The sequence below is a fragment of the Brachycentrus maculatus genome, unplaced genomic scaffold (genome assembly GCF_059751285.1).
Source record: "Brachycentrus maculatus isolate JH-2025_06_01 unplaced genomic scaffold, ASM5975128v1 h1tg000077l, whole genome shotgun sequence".
Lineage (NCBI taxonomy): Eukaryota > Metazoa > Arthropoda > Insecta > Trichoptera > Brachycentridae > Brachycentrus > Brachycentrus maculatus.
In genome coordinates, this window is record NW_028280831.1 from 997,308 (window position 1) to 1,019,764 (window position 22,457).

Sequence of the window (22,457 nt, forward strand, 5' to 3'; positions counted from 1 at the left end):
AACACTTTTCGTAGGATTATGCTTAAAAATATTCGGTTCTTAATTACGTGTTTTTCACATATCTAATTCTAATATATATTTTTTGTTTAAAAAAGAGATTATTTACTTTTGTCATGATCTGCGACGACTCTACGAGCACCATGCATATTAATGACCAATGTGACAGGCGCTAAACGGTCGGGAATGCAGTCATGCTCCTTACTCGAATTCGAACATTTCAATTTCCCCGATTCAAAGTCTTTGAATTCTGAAACTTAGGGGTCGATAAAAAATATTTTTCCTTTATTACATCAAAGTTTTAAAACGAAAACCACACAATTTTTTTCATATTATATCAAACCTTAATCTTATTAAATTTTCAATAAGGGCTCACCTAACCCAAGAGATGTAAATGTACAAACCAAATCATTATGAATACGAGATGGATAAATGTGGTACATGGATAGCACAAACAGTGGACATGCTATATATATGCGAAGAAAAAATACGATTTTTTATTGATAGTACTTAAATAGTCATCCAGATGAGCGTATTTATCATATGTCATATTCGATTTTTTAAGGAATTTTTCGCATATAAATATTATGTTAACCAAATATTTACAATAAAATACAGTAAATGTCCAAATAAAAATATTTAAAAAACTTTTTTTAATAATAACAATAATTTTGTATAAATTAAAAGCGTCATTTTCCGAAATACTACCTGAAGGGCGCTTATTCAGATGTGGATAATGTATGATATGAACATTTATACCTATCTATATAACATTTTTTTTTTCAATATTAACAGTTTAATTTTTTTTAAATTTAGTTTACCTAGTGAGGATAGACAGTGTCGGGTGAAATTGTATTAGATTATTCTTTCAATTTAATTTTTAATTTTTCAAACAGATTTTTTTTGTAAAATAAACGCAGATTTTCAACATTGAACTGAAATTTATTGATATAATGATAATCTTCCCATTCCGTACACAAATACTGTTTTACAAATTTTTTTTTTTTCAATAGTACAATTATATATATTTTTTCAATAGTACAGATATGTATTAATATTTTTTTAAGATAAAATTGGCAAGTTCTTCTTCCGAAGATGTTCAGTCTATGATAGTTTATATTTATATGTTAGACTAATTAGTTAGGGGAGTCCCCAGCGACTCGCTGTCATGCAACTAATAGGTTGTTACTTCCGAACAAAAAGACATCTTCACGGGCTGTTAAAGTGTTAACGGGCAAACATAAAGTTCATTTGTCACGAGTAATTTGTATGGCCTTTTTATAAGACACTCAAATATATTTACTGCATTTCGTACTGGAATGTGAAATTTCTAAACGCTTTACGACTCCTCTTTTAAAACGCGTGTTTTACAAATTATTTTACGATCTATCAATCTTGAAGGTTGGTATTACGAGTAATAAGATATTTTATATATATTTTTAGAGATGTTACTATGATCTATTATTATATTAAGATCTTTGTACGAAAAAATACTAAAATATTAAACTTAACATAAAAATGAGCCATTTTACAATCACTTATAAAAATCATTATTGTTGTTTAACATACTCACCAATGATATGTCAACCATTTGACTAATTTGTTTAAATCAGCATTTATCAAAACCAGTTGGGAAAAACTTTTTATTGTTTAGTATCACAAAAATTACATTGAATCAATAAGTGACTTTTGTTTATACCTGGAAGGTATAGCATTATAATTCAAGTATATTTATTATTCCAATATTATTTATAAATACGCTATTTTTATCATTGGAGTAACTTGCTCTTTTTCCATCCAAAACCATTTTTTTTATTTCTGTGCACATTACAACCCCTATGTCTGCCATCTCTTATAACACATAACTCCTTTCTTCTTCTTTTAACACTTATCCTCACCCAATGGTGTATAGGGCACTGCATTGTATTAAATAAGTATTATCTTTATCCTTAACTATATGAAGACAATGTGAGAAGTCCTGCGCTTCAAGTACTAGTGTTATCAAATACATATAAGAGGTAAAAATCACCTATATTTATTTTTACTCCCATGAGAATCAATCTCAAGACATCCGTCACGGTAACCACCTGTTAAATATGTATAATCATGACAAAACTAAAATAATATCAAAATAACTCCTGTAATTGGAGATAATCCAGATTTTGTGAACAAGTATTTGGACACACTTGAAATGTTGTAAATAAATTATCTGGTCAAATTATAATCTTAAATAATAAAAATAATATATTTTATTTTAATAATACTTAATTTATATAAGCATTTTAAAATAATATTTTCGTTATAAGAACCTTTAACATTCATCTCTTAAAACTCGATAACAACTGTATTACCCAGTAAATTTCTATGTACAAAGGTTGCTAAATTTCCTTCCCCTGCTGGCAGTAAATCTTTTGTCTGTGCTGCAAAATGCAGCCAATAATCGGTCTTTAGTAGCAACCTTCAAGTCTGCATCTCGGAGCAGGGTTGGCAATAAATCTCGCGTCTCCTCCACCCTTCTTCACCGCTCAGGGCTTCCACCCACGCGAGGAAAGTGTCTCCCAGACACCGCAGTGCGGTCTCAAAACGCTACAATTAATTTCTCAGGCGGGGAAACTCTCCACTAATCCCGTATGACATCCCAAAAACTATTTCAACGTCGGATTTATACCTCGGCAGCCACAGCTGTCGGATGTGCACGAATGTCGGAGAAGCGAAAATTATATGATCGTCGACCCGGAGTCACTTTATTACTCTGTCAATTTTTTTCGGCTGAAAGTATTCATACACTGATATGGGTTTGTGGCACGTATTTTTGAAATATTTTACGCCGAGATGTCTGGTTGTACAGTCGTGGTTAAAATATACTAACCAATCTGATTCTACATTTATTGGGGAAATTATATTTTTTTTCACAAAAGTATAAAGTTCTACCTAACGTCTACCACACTTTTACGAGAATTGTAATAGTAAAATCATTAAAAAAAACCTTTATTATACCTACTCACCCCCTATAACCATCAATTCTATAATTTACTAATAAAAAATACTTTAAAATTTAACAACATATTTATAATACTGGTGAAAGAGGAGTCTTGAAACTGAAAAGAAAAATCTATTTAATCTAATTTTGGAATGATATAAGCATAATTTTAATATAATTTAATGAAATTGTAAATCAATAATGAAATAAAAACATATTGAAAAGGCAAACGAAGTAAAGTAACTATAATTGAGATGAAACATATAACAACCTATAAATTTGCCTAGAAAAAAGGTATTATTTTTGATAATAATTCACGAAGCAAATGAATTGAGCAGCATCATCTCTAAATTTTAGTCTTTTGTCGGTATATTTTCCTAACGCCATTAAAAACGATAAATAAAATATTTATGTGCTTGTATACGTATTGCATATGCATGAAGATGTAAAATGTATTAAAGAAAAATAATTTTAATTTAACAATCCGGGACATTTCAACTGACGTTACGTAATTATATTTTTTCTTCCGTTTTCTTTGATGGCTGTTCACCCTTAAATGAGTTCAATGTAGTATCTAATAATTATATCAACATGTACTTTGTTTTAATTTGATGATCATTAATTTTTTATTGACAACTACGTATTTTTATTATTTTTTACTTTTGTACTCCAGTACAGGTCAATATTTTTTCTTGGAGTGAATTCTCTAATTCCAATAGAAAAGATCCATTTTTCCTTTATTTATGGTATGTTCTGGCGTATCAAAACAAACCACATTCACAAATACTAAATCGGAGAAAATATGTTTACGTTTCTTCAGGAAAATTCTGACATTGACATTTATTTTAAAATTTTTAATAAAATCACAGTATTATATTAATTTTGAAAAAGCAAAAATACCGGCAATCAATAATTCTATATTTTGAGACGTTTTCGTCACATTGGGTCCAAGCTACAATATCAGGTTCATAGTTCACAGTTATAATAATAGAACCATAAACTAAAGCGTTTAAATTATACTACCTACAGCCCTCGCTTGCATAGTAGGTACGAGTACAAACACACTTGTAATTATTTTTAAACTACTTATTTTTTTACGACGTTGACTATTTTTTTCTTATTTTATAACTACATATGAATAAACATGTACTTACCATCTATTTATTAGAAGCTAGGAACGCGGTTAGCGATTGAAATCGGTTTTGGTTAGACACGTTTTGGTTAGACACGTTTTGACCAGTAATTATTAGAAATTCTTATTTTAAGCCCATTTGCCAAAAGCGCCTAACGGATTCCCTCCTAGCTTATCCATACAATTTTCCATTGAGAAAAAATTAACGAATTGGAAAATTAACATTTATTGTTGATTTAAACTCAATTTGCATAAATTAAACCTGAAGTAGATCATACGCATAAATTAGTAGTAGTACGCATAAATAAGTAATTATTAACTATCAAATATTGTAACCCTTTTTGGATTTTTATAAAATTACGAAAAGGATGAACTTATAAAAAATCTCATTTGACAATAATATTAAATTGTAAATGAGAACACTTGTTTTATACCACTTGAGTTATATTTATTATAACAACTAGTTTCGGAACCTACTGATGCTTCTATATACGGGTCTGAATATAAACTTATAGTATATTTAGACCTATAAACGGAAGCATCTGTAGCTAGCATCCGAAACTAGTCGTGAAAATTAATATAGCTTAAGTGGTCATCGTGTCTTACCACAAAGTTAATGCCGAAACAATCAATAAAATAATAATATTAATATAAGGTTTTGATATTGCAGGATATTTACATATCTATATGTACTACATATCGCTCACTCCTTTCAAAAACGTCATGAATCAAAAATTGTCCATTTTCAGTTGTGCATGTTTTCGGAATGCCCAGAAAATGTACTATATCCCAGTAAAAGAGGCATATTTTTAACTCAATATTTACCCGCTTTAGGGCAGAAAATGTTGTTTTTGCATTTCAAAGAAATGGTATTGTTTAATTTTTTTTTTAAATAAACTATTTATTTTTCAAATGGAAAAAAACCTTCAGGTTTAACCTGAAAAAAGATCTGTTGCACAGTAAAAAGTTCAATAAGTGGCTTGATATTTATTTTTAATACATTGTATTATATTTTTAAACTTTAAAAACGTTCTCCTGAAAAAAGTTTTTTGATTTATGACTTTCTTGAAAGGAGTGAGCGATATGTTCTACTTACTATATGTACTTACTTACTATATTTTACTTATATACTTATATACTTACTTATATACTTACTTTTATATTTTACTTACCACATGTACTATATGGATATTAACTTACCTATATGTACATGTTTCTTTGCAACGCTGCAATAACTCTGTACATTTCCAGTGTGGGCGGAGACCGGCGACTTTAGGGACAGCGCGCACAGCTCCCTGACATCAGTGTCGGGCGCGTCAGGCACCTCGGGCACGTCAGGCGCGTCGTCCAGCGCGCTCGAGCACGCCGGCCTTTCCCCTCACCAACTGGCCTACGCGCCAGCACGAAGCAGACCACGCGACAGGAAAGGTACAGACGATGGTAATGTATCATTTTTTAAATAGTGTTTCATAAATGTGCCTCGTTAATCAACCAAAAAAATACTTGCAATAACACCAATGATAAATGTCAATCGTCATTTTTTTTTATTCACGATTTTTTTTACACAATTCGTAGCAACGAAATGTGGGAGGTTAAAACAACATTATCTACTACTGGGCGAACTATATATATGAAAAAAATCACTCATATATTCTGTCGTCAAGAAAAGGCGATTCAGTTGGCTTGGCCATGTACTCCGCATGCCTCCTGAGAGCCTTAATCAAGCTTGCCTCTTTTACAAGGCATCAGGTTCGCGCCGCCCAGGACGACCACTGCTGACAATTCGTCGGCAGTCCTCGTCAGAACTTCGGGACGCGGATCTGACTTGGGAGGATGCAAGGGAGCTGGCAGCCGACAGAAAAGCCTGGAGACAGTTTGTGGACTCCATATGCTCCACCTAGGGAGCGGATATGGTTATATATATATATATATATATATATATATATATATATATATATATATATATATATATATATATATATATATATATATATATATATATATATATATATATATATATATATATATATATATATATATATATATATATATATATATATATATATATATATATATATATATATATATATATATATATATATATATATATATATATATATATATATATATATATATATATATATATATATATATATATATATATATATATATATATATATATATATATACTGGATAAAATCACAGACTATAAGTACATACCTAGATTTGACTCCCTAGATAAAAAAAAATTGTCAATCACATTTATATTTATATTTATTTCAAATTTGGATAAATATTATTAGTCAAGCATATTTTTTAAAACACTAAACCGCTTCTTTCACATGAAATCTTTTTTTATGAATATTCATTACTTCAAATAATCTCAGCATTGAGCTTAGAAAATGTTCAAAATAATAATCAATATGGAAAAAACAATTTTCTTAAAAAGTCGAAATAATGTTTACAGGAAAGTAAAAATTTATATTGTTTTTAAATGACAATTTTTTTATAAAAAAAAAATACGTTTATTTTTTAATGATTTACATTTTTTTTTTGAACGACGCAGAAAAATTATATAAAAAACATATTTACAGATATTTCAATATGAATATTCAGAAAATGAGATGGATATTCACGAAAAACAATTTTACGATGGATTAATACAAGACTACCGTTGAATATATTAGGCTATAAATAAAATCGTTGTCCCAGACTCATTAATTCGAGATTGAACAGATTACCGAATAATTTATTTCTACAGCTGCAAAACAATATATAGATAATTTCAAGCATTATGTTAACTTTGTTGCGAATTGCAGAGTTAAGAATTTGGGCCAAATGATCTTTGTAAGTAAATTGTACCGTACAAATTTATTGTATGTAAATATTGTAATCTTTAATTGCGAACGTCGGTGCATCGTGCCTCACTTTGGCAGGTAAAGAGGACATTCATTTTTGAGTCCTGTGATCTGTTATATTTTGAAATATTTTACAAAAGAAGACAATCACTTTCGGCAATTAGATTCAATCATTATTGGTTTAAACTTAAACCATTCAACCAAAGAGATATATTTTGATGGCCTAGTAAATGTTAGTTAATTTGAAACTTTTTTCTACCTAATTCCTTATTTTGAAAGTTTTTCCAAAAAAAATTAAGATGAAATATAATTGTAAAAAAAACATATTTACATTATTATGTAAATATAACATATCTCAAGAACCCTTGAGGTGTTTTTTTAAATTAATTAATTATCCAAGAAATAAATAAATTAATAATATACGTCTTATGTCAATATTGATATGTCATAAATTTAATACTTACATCAGTCAAAAAACAATATGTTACTTCAATTAACAAAATCATCGTCGCTAATGTAAGCAATATTTTCATTGTATAAAAATGGGATACTAAAAATGTGTCTAATATCAGATAATTAAAAAAAAGGTGATCAGTCTTACACTACTGGCGTCAGATATGAAAAATATTCATTATAATAATATATGTATGCAGTGCTAAAATTGAACCCGGGACATTTTACACAGTAGCCAAACGTACCACAAAACAAGTACTCCATGTTATAACGAACGTATAACATACATGTACACGGATATACACGTATACAAATAATATGTAAAGTCGATAAATTGATCAAAGTAGATGTGTTTACGAGGCGCAGAAGTTGAATATTTCACTGGTAGGATTACGAGAAACTCTAAGGATAATAATATCATGATCAGTCGCGGTCCCGAGACAATAATTTCAACATGTGTATTCGTAGAACCACGAGAGATCGCCGAGGAGTTTATCACTTCAGCTGACGCTCCCAGAAACAGACTCGTAAAATGCAGATAATCCCTCGGTCAGCCGTTCCGCCACAAAGTGTGTCTGGATGATCGAGTTAGCTGTAAGGCCCGAGTAATACCTGCTTCTTATACTTAATACTACCCTAATACGCGGGAATATCTATAACGACCGGCAGATTTATACCGATGGTCCGTGATCAAAGGAGGAGGAACGAAACACATTTATCTATTCGCTACTCTTATTGACTTACGGCGGAGAAATAATCATGTTTGAAAATATGGATCATTATATTATGTATAAATTATCATAAATTTATTATTAGTACGACAATTATGTTTTCTTATTCCTGTATGCCTCCGTAATAAAGTTGCTGGCGCTCATATGAACTATATCTAAATCTGTTACGTTCAGGGTTTGGTTTTTAATAGGGTCAATTATAAGATACCACATATTGGCGTCTTTACATAAACTAAGCCTTTTTATACGAAGGGAAATATGGTCTGGGAATTGTCATGGCTTACAACTTGGCTCTTGTCAAATTAGAATAAACAAATTGAAATCATATTGCTGTCGTCTCCAAATACGTGAAAATAAAATTTTGAAAGTATACTCTTCTCAAGTTAAAAGGGGAAACGTATTCTCCACAGATAGCAGTTACACCCGTAAGATTCAACTAAGATACAAATGCGATTGGTCCAATACTGCATTTTCAAAACTTTCGAAAATTAATCCAATATTTTGGTTGTTTAATAGTGAGCATAATGTTGAAGTTACTCAGTGTATAATATAATTACTTAAGCCAGCCAATATTATTTTTAAAAGTGATATAATATATTTTAAAAATTTGGTAACATGCTAATCGCTCACTCCTTTCAACAACGTCCTTTATCAAAAATCGTCAATTTTCAGTTGTGCATGTTTTCGGAATGCCCAGAAAACGTACTATATTCCAACAAAAGCGGCATATTTTTAACTTAGTATTTACCTGCTATAGTGCAGAAAGTGTTGCTTTTGCATTTTGAAGAAAAGGTATTGTTTCATTATTTTTTTAATATTCTAAATATTTTTCTATTTTATAGAGTTCTAAAAATTAAATGTCCAATCTATAAATAAATTAGGATAACCTACTAAAGACCCCAAAATATAGTTAAGGTTCATGTTTATAATTTGGTATTTTTATATTTGGTTTTAAAGAAAGCCAGGTTATATAAACATTTATAGGTAATTTAAAAACAGAAAAAAAAACAAAAAAATCCGCTTATAAAAATGCTTGGAGAAATGTTAACATTGTTTAAAAAATGTAGGTATTATAAACCCATCTAACAAGATAAGCACCATTTGATACAAATTTGATATAGACGAGATTAATGGATAATCAAATACTAGGCTCTTGTTTGCAAATCAAAACTAATCGTGTTAGTCCGTGTGTTACGCGGGGATAAAACTGGATAACGGGAGGATTAAGGGATCAAACGGAAAATATTGCCCAACTGTCTGATGACAACGGAGACTAGACGCAAGATACGATAACTCCTAATTCTGCTCTGCCGAAACGGCACCGCGTCCAACGAAAGCTCTCTTTTTGACTTGGAAGCTTTGAATGCTTTCAACTAATTGATTTGACTTGGAAGTAATTTGGAGATTGTCACGTTCTCGAGAAAATGTTTATTACTTTGAATTGAGATTTCATCTTTGTAAGTCTGGTCTAGACATCAGGAACAGAATATGATGCGATATAGTATTATAATTACTTGCAATATTCATAATAAATCTTTTAAGGAGAGATTTCTTTTTAATTTTAATCGTCAAAGCCATAGAATTAATGTTCGGGTACTACGTTTTGATATTCTACTAAAATATATTAACTAACCAACTAATATTTTTAATTTTTTTAATTTTTTGTGTGTATTTTTAATGCAAAATATTTTAGAATAAAGAAAAAAAATATCATGCTGCTTTCCCGCAGGAGTAGTCAGAGAGAACAGAACGCCACATAATTCTATCATTGAAAACATTCTACGCCTCTTCCGTATTCATCCATCTCCTCTATATACCCGCTGATTATTGTGACTCCTGACCGACCGCTTTCAAGTATTTGACATACTTTATCATGCCTTATTTTTTCTCGGACTTCCTCTGCTACTATTTACAACTACACTTAAAAATTGTTTTATCGTTCTCTTTTCTCACTCACTCATTCCACAAGCTCAAACTATCTCAATACAGTTTTATAAATTGTATCAATCTTGTTGCATCATTTCCTTATTTCACCAATCGAACATCTTACAATCATCGTTTTGCTTCAGATTTGTCAGAAAGAGATCACATTTCGATAGCCTTCAGTCTACTTTCATATTTTTTGTCTACTCCATGCTTCACTTCTATACATTAGGGTTGATATAAGGACTCCGTTGTGTACTAATAAATCATTACATTTACTACTGTGAATATTTTAATTCGATTTTGTGTAATGTTTAACAAATAATTACCGTAGATTCTATCAAACTTTCGTCATGCAGAAAATATTGCTTTTAACGAAATTACGTTTAGGCACTACGTTTTGATATTCTACTCCTTGTAAAACATGTTGTCTAGTTAATGTTAGTTCAAAGAAATGAATAGTTGTTACTAGGTACATTATTTTTGTAAAAGTGTGTGTACACACCGCATCTCGGGAGAATTCTCAAAGGAAAATTGTCTCAAAATTCTTTGGAAAAGTTCGCCTTGTACGCCATAAATAACTCTAAATTTTCAAGTCGGAACTCCACAAAAGAACAGCCGCATAAACATATCAGACTGGCTGAATATTTCGCGCAGCAGCGCCGCTGCAAAATCCTTCCGATCATTTAAAACTGTCGGCCGCTAATCTCTCGCCTGGAGCTGGAAACTGGAAGAGATGCCTGCCGAACTTGCGAGAGAACTTGATACTCGGTGCTGTGCAAATAAATTAACATTCAGAACAGTTGAAAAGACAAATAATTATTATAAATATGGTCAATTTATATAGCGCCGTTTTCGTGAGAAATCACCTTAAGGGCGCTATACAATATACAGTAATTATAAGTTTAACAGTTTTCCATTCTCATAACTTCATACTTACATATCCATAAAAATATATTTTTTTTAGATGGGAGTTGCATTTTGTTGCTAAGATAATAAGTTAACTAATAAGTTAACTAAAAGACATAACTGATGGGTAAAATAAAATTCATTTTAGGATAACTACATTTAAACGTGATTTATGTTATTTTAGTTAGGTCTATTACGATTAACGTTATGTCTATTTTAGATAGATTTATTCAAAATTTATATTTAGAACTAGTATTTAGTTTGTAAAAAAATCACAAAACTGATGATTAAAAAGTATTTTTTTAACTTCACTGTCACAAATAGGACAAAGTTTATAAATAATATTTATTACAGGTTTTTATTTAATTAGGACGTATTTGAAGTAATTCTATAATATGAAGTCATTCAGGTAGACATTTGAAAATAGTATCAATAGAGAGAGAAACAAAACTATTTAATTAGTTTATTTTCGGATTCAGTAATGGATTAAATGAACAATTTACTTAATACGCAGTGCTTTTATCGCGACTTTGCAAAAAAATATACACAAAGCATTGAGTGGTTACATTGTCTTAAACGCGTGGGGTAAAAAAAGTCATTATTTGAATTAATTGTAAATAAAAGTTGAGGAGATTGAACTTGAAGATTAAAAACTAGTTTTTATATTTAGTATGTTACTTTGTATTTCTTAATATTACTTTCAAACCGGAGTTCTTGAGATCACCAATTAAAATGGACTTCTAAATCATTTTACAGATACATACATTTATGTAAATATTCATGCTATTGGAATTTAAACTTTTATAGCTATATTTAGAACGGAATTGATGTATAAATCTAAAACGATGTACAATAATGATGGAAATTTTTAATCTTGAAAGACAAAAATTTAATGTTGTGTATTTTTGACTAGTTTTTCAGTTAAATGCTAAAACCGCTTTGGCGGTCGTCATAGAAAGAAAAAAAGCGTCAAAAGTGCTTTATTCCATAATTCTATTGACGGAAACGTAACCCTAAGTTTTCCAAATGAAAATATGGTAAATCAATTATCATATAACAATACCTGAAAATTAAATATGAGATATTCACATAATGTCATATATCTTATTAAAATTAAACACTTGAATAATCCACTTTATCGAGTTTTATTTTTATTTACGACTAGTTTCGAAAACGAAAATTGTTTTCATCTTCTGGTATAAATTGAAGCTGCTTTAATTTGTACCAGAAGATGAAAACAATGGTCGTTTTCGAAACTAGTCGTAAATAAAAATGAAACTCGATAAAGTGGATTATTCAAGTGTTTAATTTTAATAAAACAATCATGTCATTCCACAATGTTAATGCCAAATCAGTAAATAATATGTTATATATCATTAAAGATTGTTATATTAATCGAGCAAATTAAGAGAGTTTGATTCTCAACAAAACCATTTTATAGGTTTCGTCCCTTGATTGATAACTCCTAAGAATATTTGTAAAAAGGGTTATGAAAAATGAAAAACCTCCCCCTTAGTGTTCATGTTCTAACTGAATTTTAAAGATTTAACCCTCCTGGGCAACAAATCCGGGTTCAACACGACATCAACAAGCTAAACACTTATTTCAAGACATTATTCACTACAAAGGTGAACTATCTATTTTCATTCAGATATTTTAGACTTATTTTACCTTTATTATCAGGTGATGTAATCAAAATAAATATATGTATATAGTGTGTAATGAAGTAAAACTTATTGAGTGTTTAATTATTTTCAATAATAAATATAGAGTTATTATTTTTTTACATGTCATCAAAGATGTAGAAGAATATGGGAGTCTGAGCATTTACGGGGCTGACAACCGTCATAGGCTGGTTTAAGTGATCACTTTACACACGTGTAACATTTATCAATTCTACCCATTATTGACAACCACACTACTCAAATTCTTGGAAGATCTATATATATGAACCAATTTAGAAACCTTGTTCTTGAATCACTAGAACTTCACTTGAGACATCTATTGGGGAGTTGTAAAGAAGCTTTTTATCAAGCAGAAACTCTTATATTAGTATAAGAGGTCCGAATCCTGGATTACAATCACACACACGAGAAACGCCAGAAAATATAATTTTCATTTTTATTATTTTAGCTTATAATTTGACCAGATAATTTAATTGTTATTGGAGATAATCCAGATTTTGTGAACAAGTATTTGGACACACTCAAAATGTTGTAAATACAGAGTTATGAAGTAAGCTGGTTTATTCGAAACATTATTTATGAACGCGGGTTTGGAAAATTAAAATATTTATCCAGATACGTTGGTAATAAAAGGCATCTTTATCAGAGTGTCTTTATCAGCAGTATTTTGATTATTGGGAAAGGTGTGTTGCGATAAAGCTTTGTGTCCAACATCCACTGGCCGCCAACCGACGATCCATCATTCCTCGCTGACAACATTACTAGCGTTGGAACATGCCGACGTTTGCCAGGACCAAAATGGGAACGTATAAAATAACCAAAAAATTAAAAACATTGGCCAACCAAAATTATGTACTAGTTCATATTTATTCATGTTTTGTACTGATATTTCTTGGTGGAACTGCATTTATAGAATCAAATAACAACTTTTTAGTTTTTTCCACATTAATATTATTTGACCAGTAACCGGGTTTAACCGACTTCGACAGACTGCGTCTGATGATGCCGGTTACGACTGAACCCGGTCGTTGGTCAAATAAAAATTATGTGTTTTTTTAATTCTATAGTAGAACATATTTTTTGGACCATTTCTTTTCTATATGTATAATTACTTATCGTATTATTTATGAGGCGAATGTGGTAACTAATAGAAGCAGAGGAAGACCAAGGAAAACTTGACATCAAGTGTTCTAAATAATTAAAAGTAGTCAGGTCAGGAGTCAGAATAATCAGTGTGTGTATACAAGAAAATGAATTAATGTGGAAGAGGCGAATATTGCGTGCAAAGACAGATTGGTGTGGCTTTCATTTCTCTCTGCCTACCCCTGCATAGAAGCGGCATGATGATAAGTTAGTTAGTATTTATTTCATTCAAAATTTTATTTAATCCTAAGCCTATTCCATTTTTTTCCTCTAAACATTACTCGAATTGCACTTTTTACCCTGTTTTTGCTTTATTCGCCATTACCTTATATTTTTTTACTACATGTAATAAATTTATACATTTTGACATCTTAATGTACGAGTAGATGAAGAAGAATATGGTAGCTGGGTATTTACAGGGCTTGCGACCCGTCGTAGGTTATTTTAAATCATAAATTTGTACACGTGTACTATTTACCATTCTACAATACTGTAATTTTTACTCAAAAATGTTAACATAACTCCTAAGTCGAGAATCCCAGATTTGTGAAGTATTTGGACACTCAATTTTGTGGATTTGGTAATGAAAATATATTTTTTTATCATTTCTTATTTTTATTCCTACTTTTGCCAAAACCTGGATTAAACTTGTCAAAGACATTTAAAAATAAACATTTTTTACAAATATATATTAAGGTTTTATATCAAAATTATTTATATGGATGTGAATCATATAAGATTAAAAACATGTTCATTTAATTTTTTAATAGCTGATTATTTCAACGGTGCAAGTAATTAGCGCTCTTACATTTTTATATCTGCATAATATGTGTATATATTTATAATTATCGCGTAGTAAAGTCTTTCTTACTAAGTCAAAGATAACAGAATTGTAAATTTTCATGTATCGATATGTTCTATGAAAAATGAAGATAGTTATCGTGACACCAAAGATAAGGAATGCAGATAATTTTATGTTCGACAATATATACACTCGAAATTCGATGAAATCATCCAAACTCAAATAAACGAGTTAGACAGCTTAATAAAATGCGTGTGTATAGTATGAAGTCCTTAATATGAAATTTTTGAGTGCATTAAGTACACTAGGTTGGGCCATTGGTTTTTTTTTTTACTGAAGGGCAAACGAAACGTACTATTATAAAATAAAACGTCTTTGTTTTAGCCACTTTTTATTGGTACACTTTTTACAACCGGTTTTGACAAGAACCTTGTCATCATCAGTGTTAATGTACTATTCCTAAAACATTAAAATACTCATAATTAGGTTATAGTTAATTACCCTTCCCTTGCAATGTCAAAAACCTCCACGCACTCCGTACACTATATGAAAATGTGATTTAAAAATTTCAATGTTTGGAAATTTCAATTTCAATAGTTTAGAATTAGTTCGTAAACCCTGAGGATGACAAGGTTCTTGTCGAAACCGGTTGGAAAAAGTGTAACAATAAAAAGTGATTAGAACAAAGTTGTTTTATTTTAAAAAGTTAAAATGTGCCACAAAGTATCTGCGAAAAACATTCAAGAAACGTACTATTTACATACATATATTTATTATGATAACTTTTGAGTGACGATAGACTTATTTATTGAATTATATAAATAATAATAATTAATACTTAATATTTTTTTCAATAAATAAAGTCCGTCTCCAAATGTAGATATTGATTACCGTATTTGGCTAAATATTTAAAAAATTCCAAAACCAAATATTATAAAAATAATATTTCTTGATTCCATTTTGAAATTGAGGTAATCGAACCCATAACGAATATTTTCACAGACAATATATATATACCTATGTTTATAGATAATTAGGAATGAAGATTGCTACATTTTCAACCAAAAAAAAACCTTTGCACTCTACTTATAAAATACAGAAGCCAAATATGCAACAAACTCATAAAATTAAATCCGGGTGGATTTTATCATTCCTTGTACTTTTATTATATTTTTGATATTTTAATATCTATCGTTAGTTATTATCTTATTTCGTTATCATTAAAATATGACATATTGCAAAAATAGTTTCGTCACTCTTTAAATTTTATTTACAATTCATTTTACATAATTATTGATACGCGTGACCCACCAAGCTCCTTATATCGACCGTTTATCCATTGTTTATGGGTTTACAAATTAGTAAATAAGTCAGTTTTACTGATTGACATTTATTTCTAATAATTAAGACATTTTGAAACCGGTTATCAATCTGTATTTGTAAATTTATCAAAACTTTTATTGTATGGATCTTAGCGTTCAGGATCCGTCAACTGATGTGGCTTGTCGGTGGAGATCTTTTTTGTATACAAACTTGTACATACATATGTATATACTTTTTTGTAAATATACATATTTAACTTTTTTGATCAATTTAAAGAAAATATATACATATTGTTCCCCTCTGTAGTGTCCTGGGTTTGATTTCCAGGGGGGGTGAAATAAATACATGTGATTTTTTCCACTCTAATATTCATTCAATATTTCACTAGACTTGTTGGTACCTGAAGCGGAGGGCCGATCACCTTTCCTTCATGTGTTAACGATCAAGATAACACTGCGTTTATATAATGCAGTGCCCTATGCACCATTTGGGTGTGGATATGGGTTTGAAGAATAAGAATATATATAATAAAACTCCATAAAATACCATATATGGTATACATACAACATCTTAATCATGCTAAAGATTTTTATTGAAACGATTATATCTTAATTTCTTTTTAGGAACGATAGTTGGATGAATTGGATGAATAGTAAATGTATTTGTCTACTCTTAAAAATATCATATTTCGATAATAATAATGCAGGTACTAATGCAGGTAATGAGTACACAACTGGTCGAAAATATTATTTTCCAAATGAAAAACATATTTATCTATTAGTTTATTATTATTATGATACAGATGATAGCCAAATTAGATTTTATTTCGTTATCTTATCATCAATATTAAAATACTCTTATCTAATACGATGCAATAAAGCATATCTTTTTGTATCTACTATCAACATATTCACAATAAAAATACACATTTTTTATCGAACATTATTATTATTAAAATATATAAATACACTAGATGCTTTAACTTGATTTTTTTGATATATTATCCGATATTTCGAATTGAAATTTTTAATTTCAACTCCTTCTTATGGGCTGTTTTTATTTATGGTCACTAACTATATCAAATATGTGTTTTTAAGATTTCTTTTTTAACAATTTTTTTCATATCAGCGAGTCCTGGTTCCGACCCTTATGTAAGATGCATGGAGTTGGCAAAAAAAGGATTTGAGTAAATTTAATGCAGTCGAAATGCGATCCCCGAAAGTGCGGTAAAACAACGTATGACAGATATTTGAACGGTGATATAAAGATTGAACGCAAGGTTGAAATAAGCATTATCAATGAAATTAAGAGATGATTTGGACACGTGGAACGAATAAGTGAAGAAAAAGCAGTAAAACAAATTTATGAGAACGTAGTTGGAAATAGAAGCAGAGGAAGACTGAGGAAAACTTGGCACGATCGAGTATTTCAAATACCTGAAGTGGTCAGGTCAGGAGTCAGGTCGGCGGGTATGAATGAGGAAATGCATGCATGTGAAAGTATTGTTTGCAAAGACATATTGGTGTGACGTTCTATTCTCTCTGCCTACCCCTACGGGTAAGCGGTGTGATGTTTAAATAAATAACAATTGAGCGCGGAAAGACGTCCTTCCCTACGCGGCCGATCGCGTTCTGATCATGAAAGTTCGAGATCTCAGCCCTAACTACAAGATATACATGGAATCTGATTTCACAAGTACTAAATTAAATAAATATATAAATAAAAATAAATCTAGGCGTACAAATTATTTCTCTCGCTCAACAGAGAAATTTCTATTAGCTTTGTTTATTATGATTAAGACTCGTTCATACAAATATCTATGCAACTGGCCCTTAGACATCGAGAAATGTTAATAAAACTAGCCAATTTGCTGTATTTCTTTATAAAGTATGCGATATAAAGCAAGTAGAAATCATTTATAATGTAAATGTAAGTACATTTACATTATAAATGATTTTAAGTAATCCGAAATTCTAGCTTGTAAAAGCTTAAAATTTGCTTAGGAAATGTTAATAAAACTAGCCAATTTGCTGTATTTTTTCATAAAGTATGCGATATAAAGCCAGTAGAAATGTAAGTACATTTCCATTATAAATGATTTTAAGTAATCAGAAATTGTAGCTTGTAAAAGCTTAAAATTTGCTTAGGAAATGTTAATAAAACTAGCCAATTTGTTGTATTTTTTCATAAAGTATGCGATACAAAGCCAGTAGAAATGGTATAATATCTGATATGGGTGGGCTAGACAGAGTAGATTGGGGATATCAGAACACTCTATATCCAATAAAAATCTTTTTCTTATCTTTCTTCGCGTAATGTAGGCGGCAACGTAACAACAGTTGCCCCTATTATGGACTTGCGTGAGACTCTATCATTTTCCCTTTCCGCAATTTCGATAACCAAAACTGTCCACGACATTATCGATACATGACGATAAGATAAAAAAGTTTTCGATGCTCTATGCACCAGATAGTTGAGATAGGTGTCAAAGATTTTTTTAGTGTATAATGTTGGTCTTCTGTAGTTAAGTGGTTAGCACACTTGGGTACCGTACCGTGATTCCCGGGTTCGAATTCTAGGGGAAGTCAAAAATAATATTTGGTTTTTCACTCTTATATTTATTCAATATCACCCTCGACTGGTACCTGAAGGGCAGGGCTGACCAGATGATTATTTATTATATGAAGACAAGATTATAATAATAATAATAATAATTTGGATAATTTGTATAGCGCCATTTTCGTAAAATACTACCTCAAGATGAGCCGACAAATTAAAACGCCTTCCTCTTGATCCCATGGGCTGGAGAATGACCAAGGTGTTGAGCAGGACGACTTCCCGAGCGATGGTCGTCACGCTGGAGGGCAGCTTGTTGATCTCCTCGTCATTGTGGATGGCCAACTTCCAACTTCCAAACTAGCAGTTCAAACGGGACTTCACATTTATCCTCTTTTGCCGCCTTTCCGTGATCCGACATGATGGTTTTGTCTTTGAGGTTTTCCGCTTTCGCTTTCATACTAATGGGAGCTGGCGCAATTGAGGTATTTAAGTTTGTAGTTCGATTTCATAAAATTTAACCGTTTAAGCACATGTTCTCAGATTGGTATTATCTTTGCACATTTTATTGCAGTCATTTATCCCCGAGAAGTTAGGGGTTTCGGATGAATACACTATGGTCGTAAAGTACCCTTAAGGGACGAACACAAAGCACTTTTTAACGCCAACTTGCCACATGTGTTCATTCGGCACAGATTCTTAGAAATACACTACACCGTTTAGACCAGCATTGCTATATTGAACGACGCAATGATATTATTGATGCACTTTCATCAGTTAACAGCTAACCTTTATAAAATTATAACTTTGAACCATTTCAAGTTAACACCAATCACAATATTTATAGATGAGCAAAAAATTGTCTTCATATAATAAATGATCGAATAAATAATGTGTTTATTTTGATGCAATACCCTTTGCACCGTTTGGTGTGGATAGGTAAAGGTCAGTAATAAATGTAGAAGTATAAAGTGCATCAAATTTATAAATTGTTTATTTTATCATTTATTAAATGTCTTGCTCTTCATGTTAATATTAAATAAATGTTACAGTGAAAAAATATCTTTGTGTTTGTTTTCTTTCACATTATTTTATAAATTTAGGTTTTATACTGACATTTCTTGATTAAACTGCATTTTATAAAATAAAATAATAACTATTTCTGTTCATCATTTTAAAATAAAAAATTCAGTTTATTTTTCCATATATATCAATAAATGTGGAAAAAATTCAACAGTTGTTATTTTTTAATTTTAATTTATTGAAAACGTTCTTCGTCGATCAAGAATTTATGATAACACATTTATCTATGAAAATACAACGTTTCGTTTTGTACTGTTTCCCATTTACTAAAAATATCAATGGCCCAACATAGTCTACTGAATGTACTAAAAAATTGCACTGTTCTATGAAAGCGGACAGTGTATACAGTTTACGGCAAAATAATTTATAAGGTGTCGCGGCAGGGGCGTGCATTCCATATAAGCAGAAAAGCAGTGCCTATCCTAACTTGCCCTCATGACATATAAAAACGCAACCAGTACCTATCTCACCTTACTAAATAGTACCTAGTTTACCTGACTATTTACCTCTACTGCCTACTCTAATTAATTATCTGTGTACGCCACTGGGTGTCAGCACATTAAGCCTGGGCTACGATTTCTTATAATCGCAACATCGAAGCGTTATAATTTCTTACATTAAAAAGACAAACGGGAACTAAATGATTTTTTTTCTTTCAGGAAACCGCTCCCTCAACTCCGAGACCACCATCAAGACCGAGTCCACGACGCCAGGGCTGGGCGGCGACGACGGGGGCGGGGGCGGGGGCGGGCTGGACGGGGAGAAGAACGATAAAAAGAACAAACGGCAAAGGAGACAGAGGACACACTTCACGTCACAGCAGCTGCAGGAGCTGGAGGCCACCTTCGCGAGGAACAGGTATCCTGACATGTCCACGAGAGAGGAGATCGCCATGTGGACGAATCTCACGGAAGCTAGAGTTAGGGTGAGTCAAAAGTCTATTTATTGTTTTTTTAAAGAAATATTTATGGAGGTTCTCACCAAAACGTTACATTTCGATTATAAATAATTTTAATTAATCAGGAATTCTAGCTTGTAAAATTGTTAATGATTTCATATTAGTTAAGCACAGGATTGGTTACGTTTTGTCGCAACTTTAATTAAGATTTCGATAGAATACAGTAAACAGAAATGATTTGCCTTTCAAGGATTTTTTGTATAATATTGGAAATGTAACTTTTTGGTAGGGACCTTTTTGTGTTTTTACTATCTACAAAAATACTTCAATTTCATACTTTTTCTGTGAGCCTAAGCGGATCATTATAAAAAATAGGTACTAAATTGTTGTAGAGTGGGTTCAAACCCAGAAACTCTGACTCAAGAGTCCGCGACACCAACCACGGGACTACAACCCGACACATATTATTTTTGAAGTGAAACTTATTTAAGGTTGAGATCTTAAACGTTGAAATTCCGAAACGTCTAATTTTTTTAAGAATATATATATAGTGGAACTTGACTTTTTTTAGAGTAAAAAAATTAATTAAAATGTGATTTGTTTTTACAATAAAAATTGAAAAATATTTTCATATCTTTTTTTAACTCTTACCTTTCAATAACTATTTTCTTCTCACAACCTTTTAATTATTAAGCCTTTATGTAGCATTTTAGTGAAAAATTATTGGCTTCAGACTCAGCCGATTTTTTTTCAATAATATATATTTTTTTAATTTTCTCTCATTATCATTTTCATATCATAATCCATACCTGTATAAGCGCCCTTGAGGTAGTTTTTTACGAAAATGGCGCTATATAAATCATCCAAGATTATTATCATTATTATTATTCAATTAGTTTGTATTTTCGTAATTATGAATAAAATTTAATAAATAGTTTATATTCGAAGATATATCATTGAAAATACCTACAACGTTTTAACCCTTTGTTGATGTTATTAACATAAAAATTAAGCATTTTCAATCCAGAATTATTTGTTGATTCCAGTATTATTACGCGATACATGCATGTACTCACACGATAAATGCAGTATATTGACCCATCGTTTAATACTAAGCAAAGCTTGTTACATTTTGAACGACTGTGCTTTATGATCGCCGAAGCTTTAGCCTCAAATGAACTCGTCAATCCGCATTATATCGCTTCTAAAATAGTGTTCCACCGGCCGAATGAATACTTTCAGTTTTTGTAAACAAGTTGAATCCCCCCCGGGATTAGCGCTAATCTCCCAATTCATGAGCTCTCCAGTAAGGTGGACGGTGAGACAACGGGAACGTCTTCGGAACAGAAATAATTTCGTGAATCAGAAAACTAATGGCGTTGCTTCGAAAAATTTACAATTTGTTTATTTTTCGGTTGGTTTAAAATTTGCACATATCGTGATATCGAAACCACATAAAATTTATACATTTTGTACTAACGTTTCTTGGTGGAACTGCATTTTATAAAAAAAAATAACAACTCTACAGTTGTTTTAATATAAATTTTTTTGCGAAAATTATGAAATAAATTATATAGGTGATATTTTATAAAATAAATTTATAATTTTTTTTCCCTCGAGTAGTGAAATACTGCATTATAGGTATGAATAAAAAAGTCAACAAAAACTAGAATATACATTTTTGTATTTGGGATAACTCAATTTAAAATACATATATTGAATACTAAAATCACATTTTACTCGAATGGAATGAATACTGAATGCGGTCGAAATGTAATTTTTCAGACAAATATATGGCAAAACGAAACATGATAGATGTTCAAATGGTGAAATAAGGAAGGAATGCAAGGCTGTGATAAGCATCATCGATAAAATTAAGAAAGGTGTATTAATACGATTTGTGCATGTGGAACGAATGAGTGAAGAAAAAACAGTAAAACAAATTTATGTGGCGAATGTAGTTGAAAATACGAGCAAAAGAAGA

The 22,457-nt window shown here is 30.7% G+C and overlaps 1 protein-coding gene across 1 annotated transcript in view; it reads left to right on the plus strand.

Moving 5' to 3' along the window:
- The window catches only part of Ptx1 (pituitary homeobox homolog Ptx1), an 82,524-nt gene that overhangs the window by 44,813 nt on the left and 15,254 nt on the right, over positions 1-22,457 (plus strand). The window contains exons 3-4 of the mRNA XM_088257243.1: positions 5,361-5,549; positions 20,235-20,500. Coding sequence (XP_088113369.1) covers positions 5,361-5,549; positions 20,235-20,500 — 455 coding nt within the window. The remainder of the gene's footprint in view (positions 1-5,360; positions 5,550-20,234; positions 20,501-22,457) is intronic.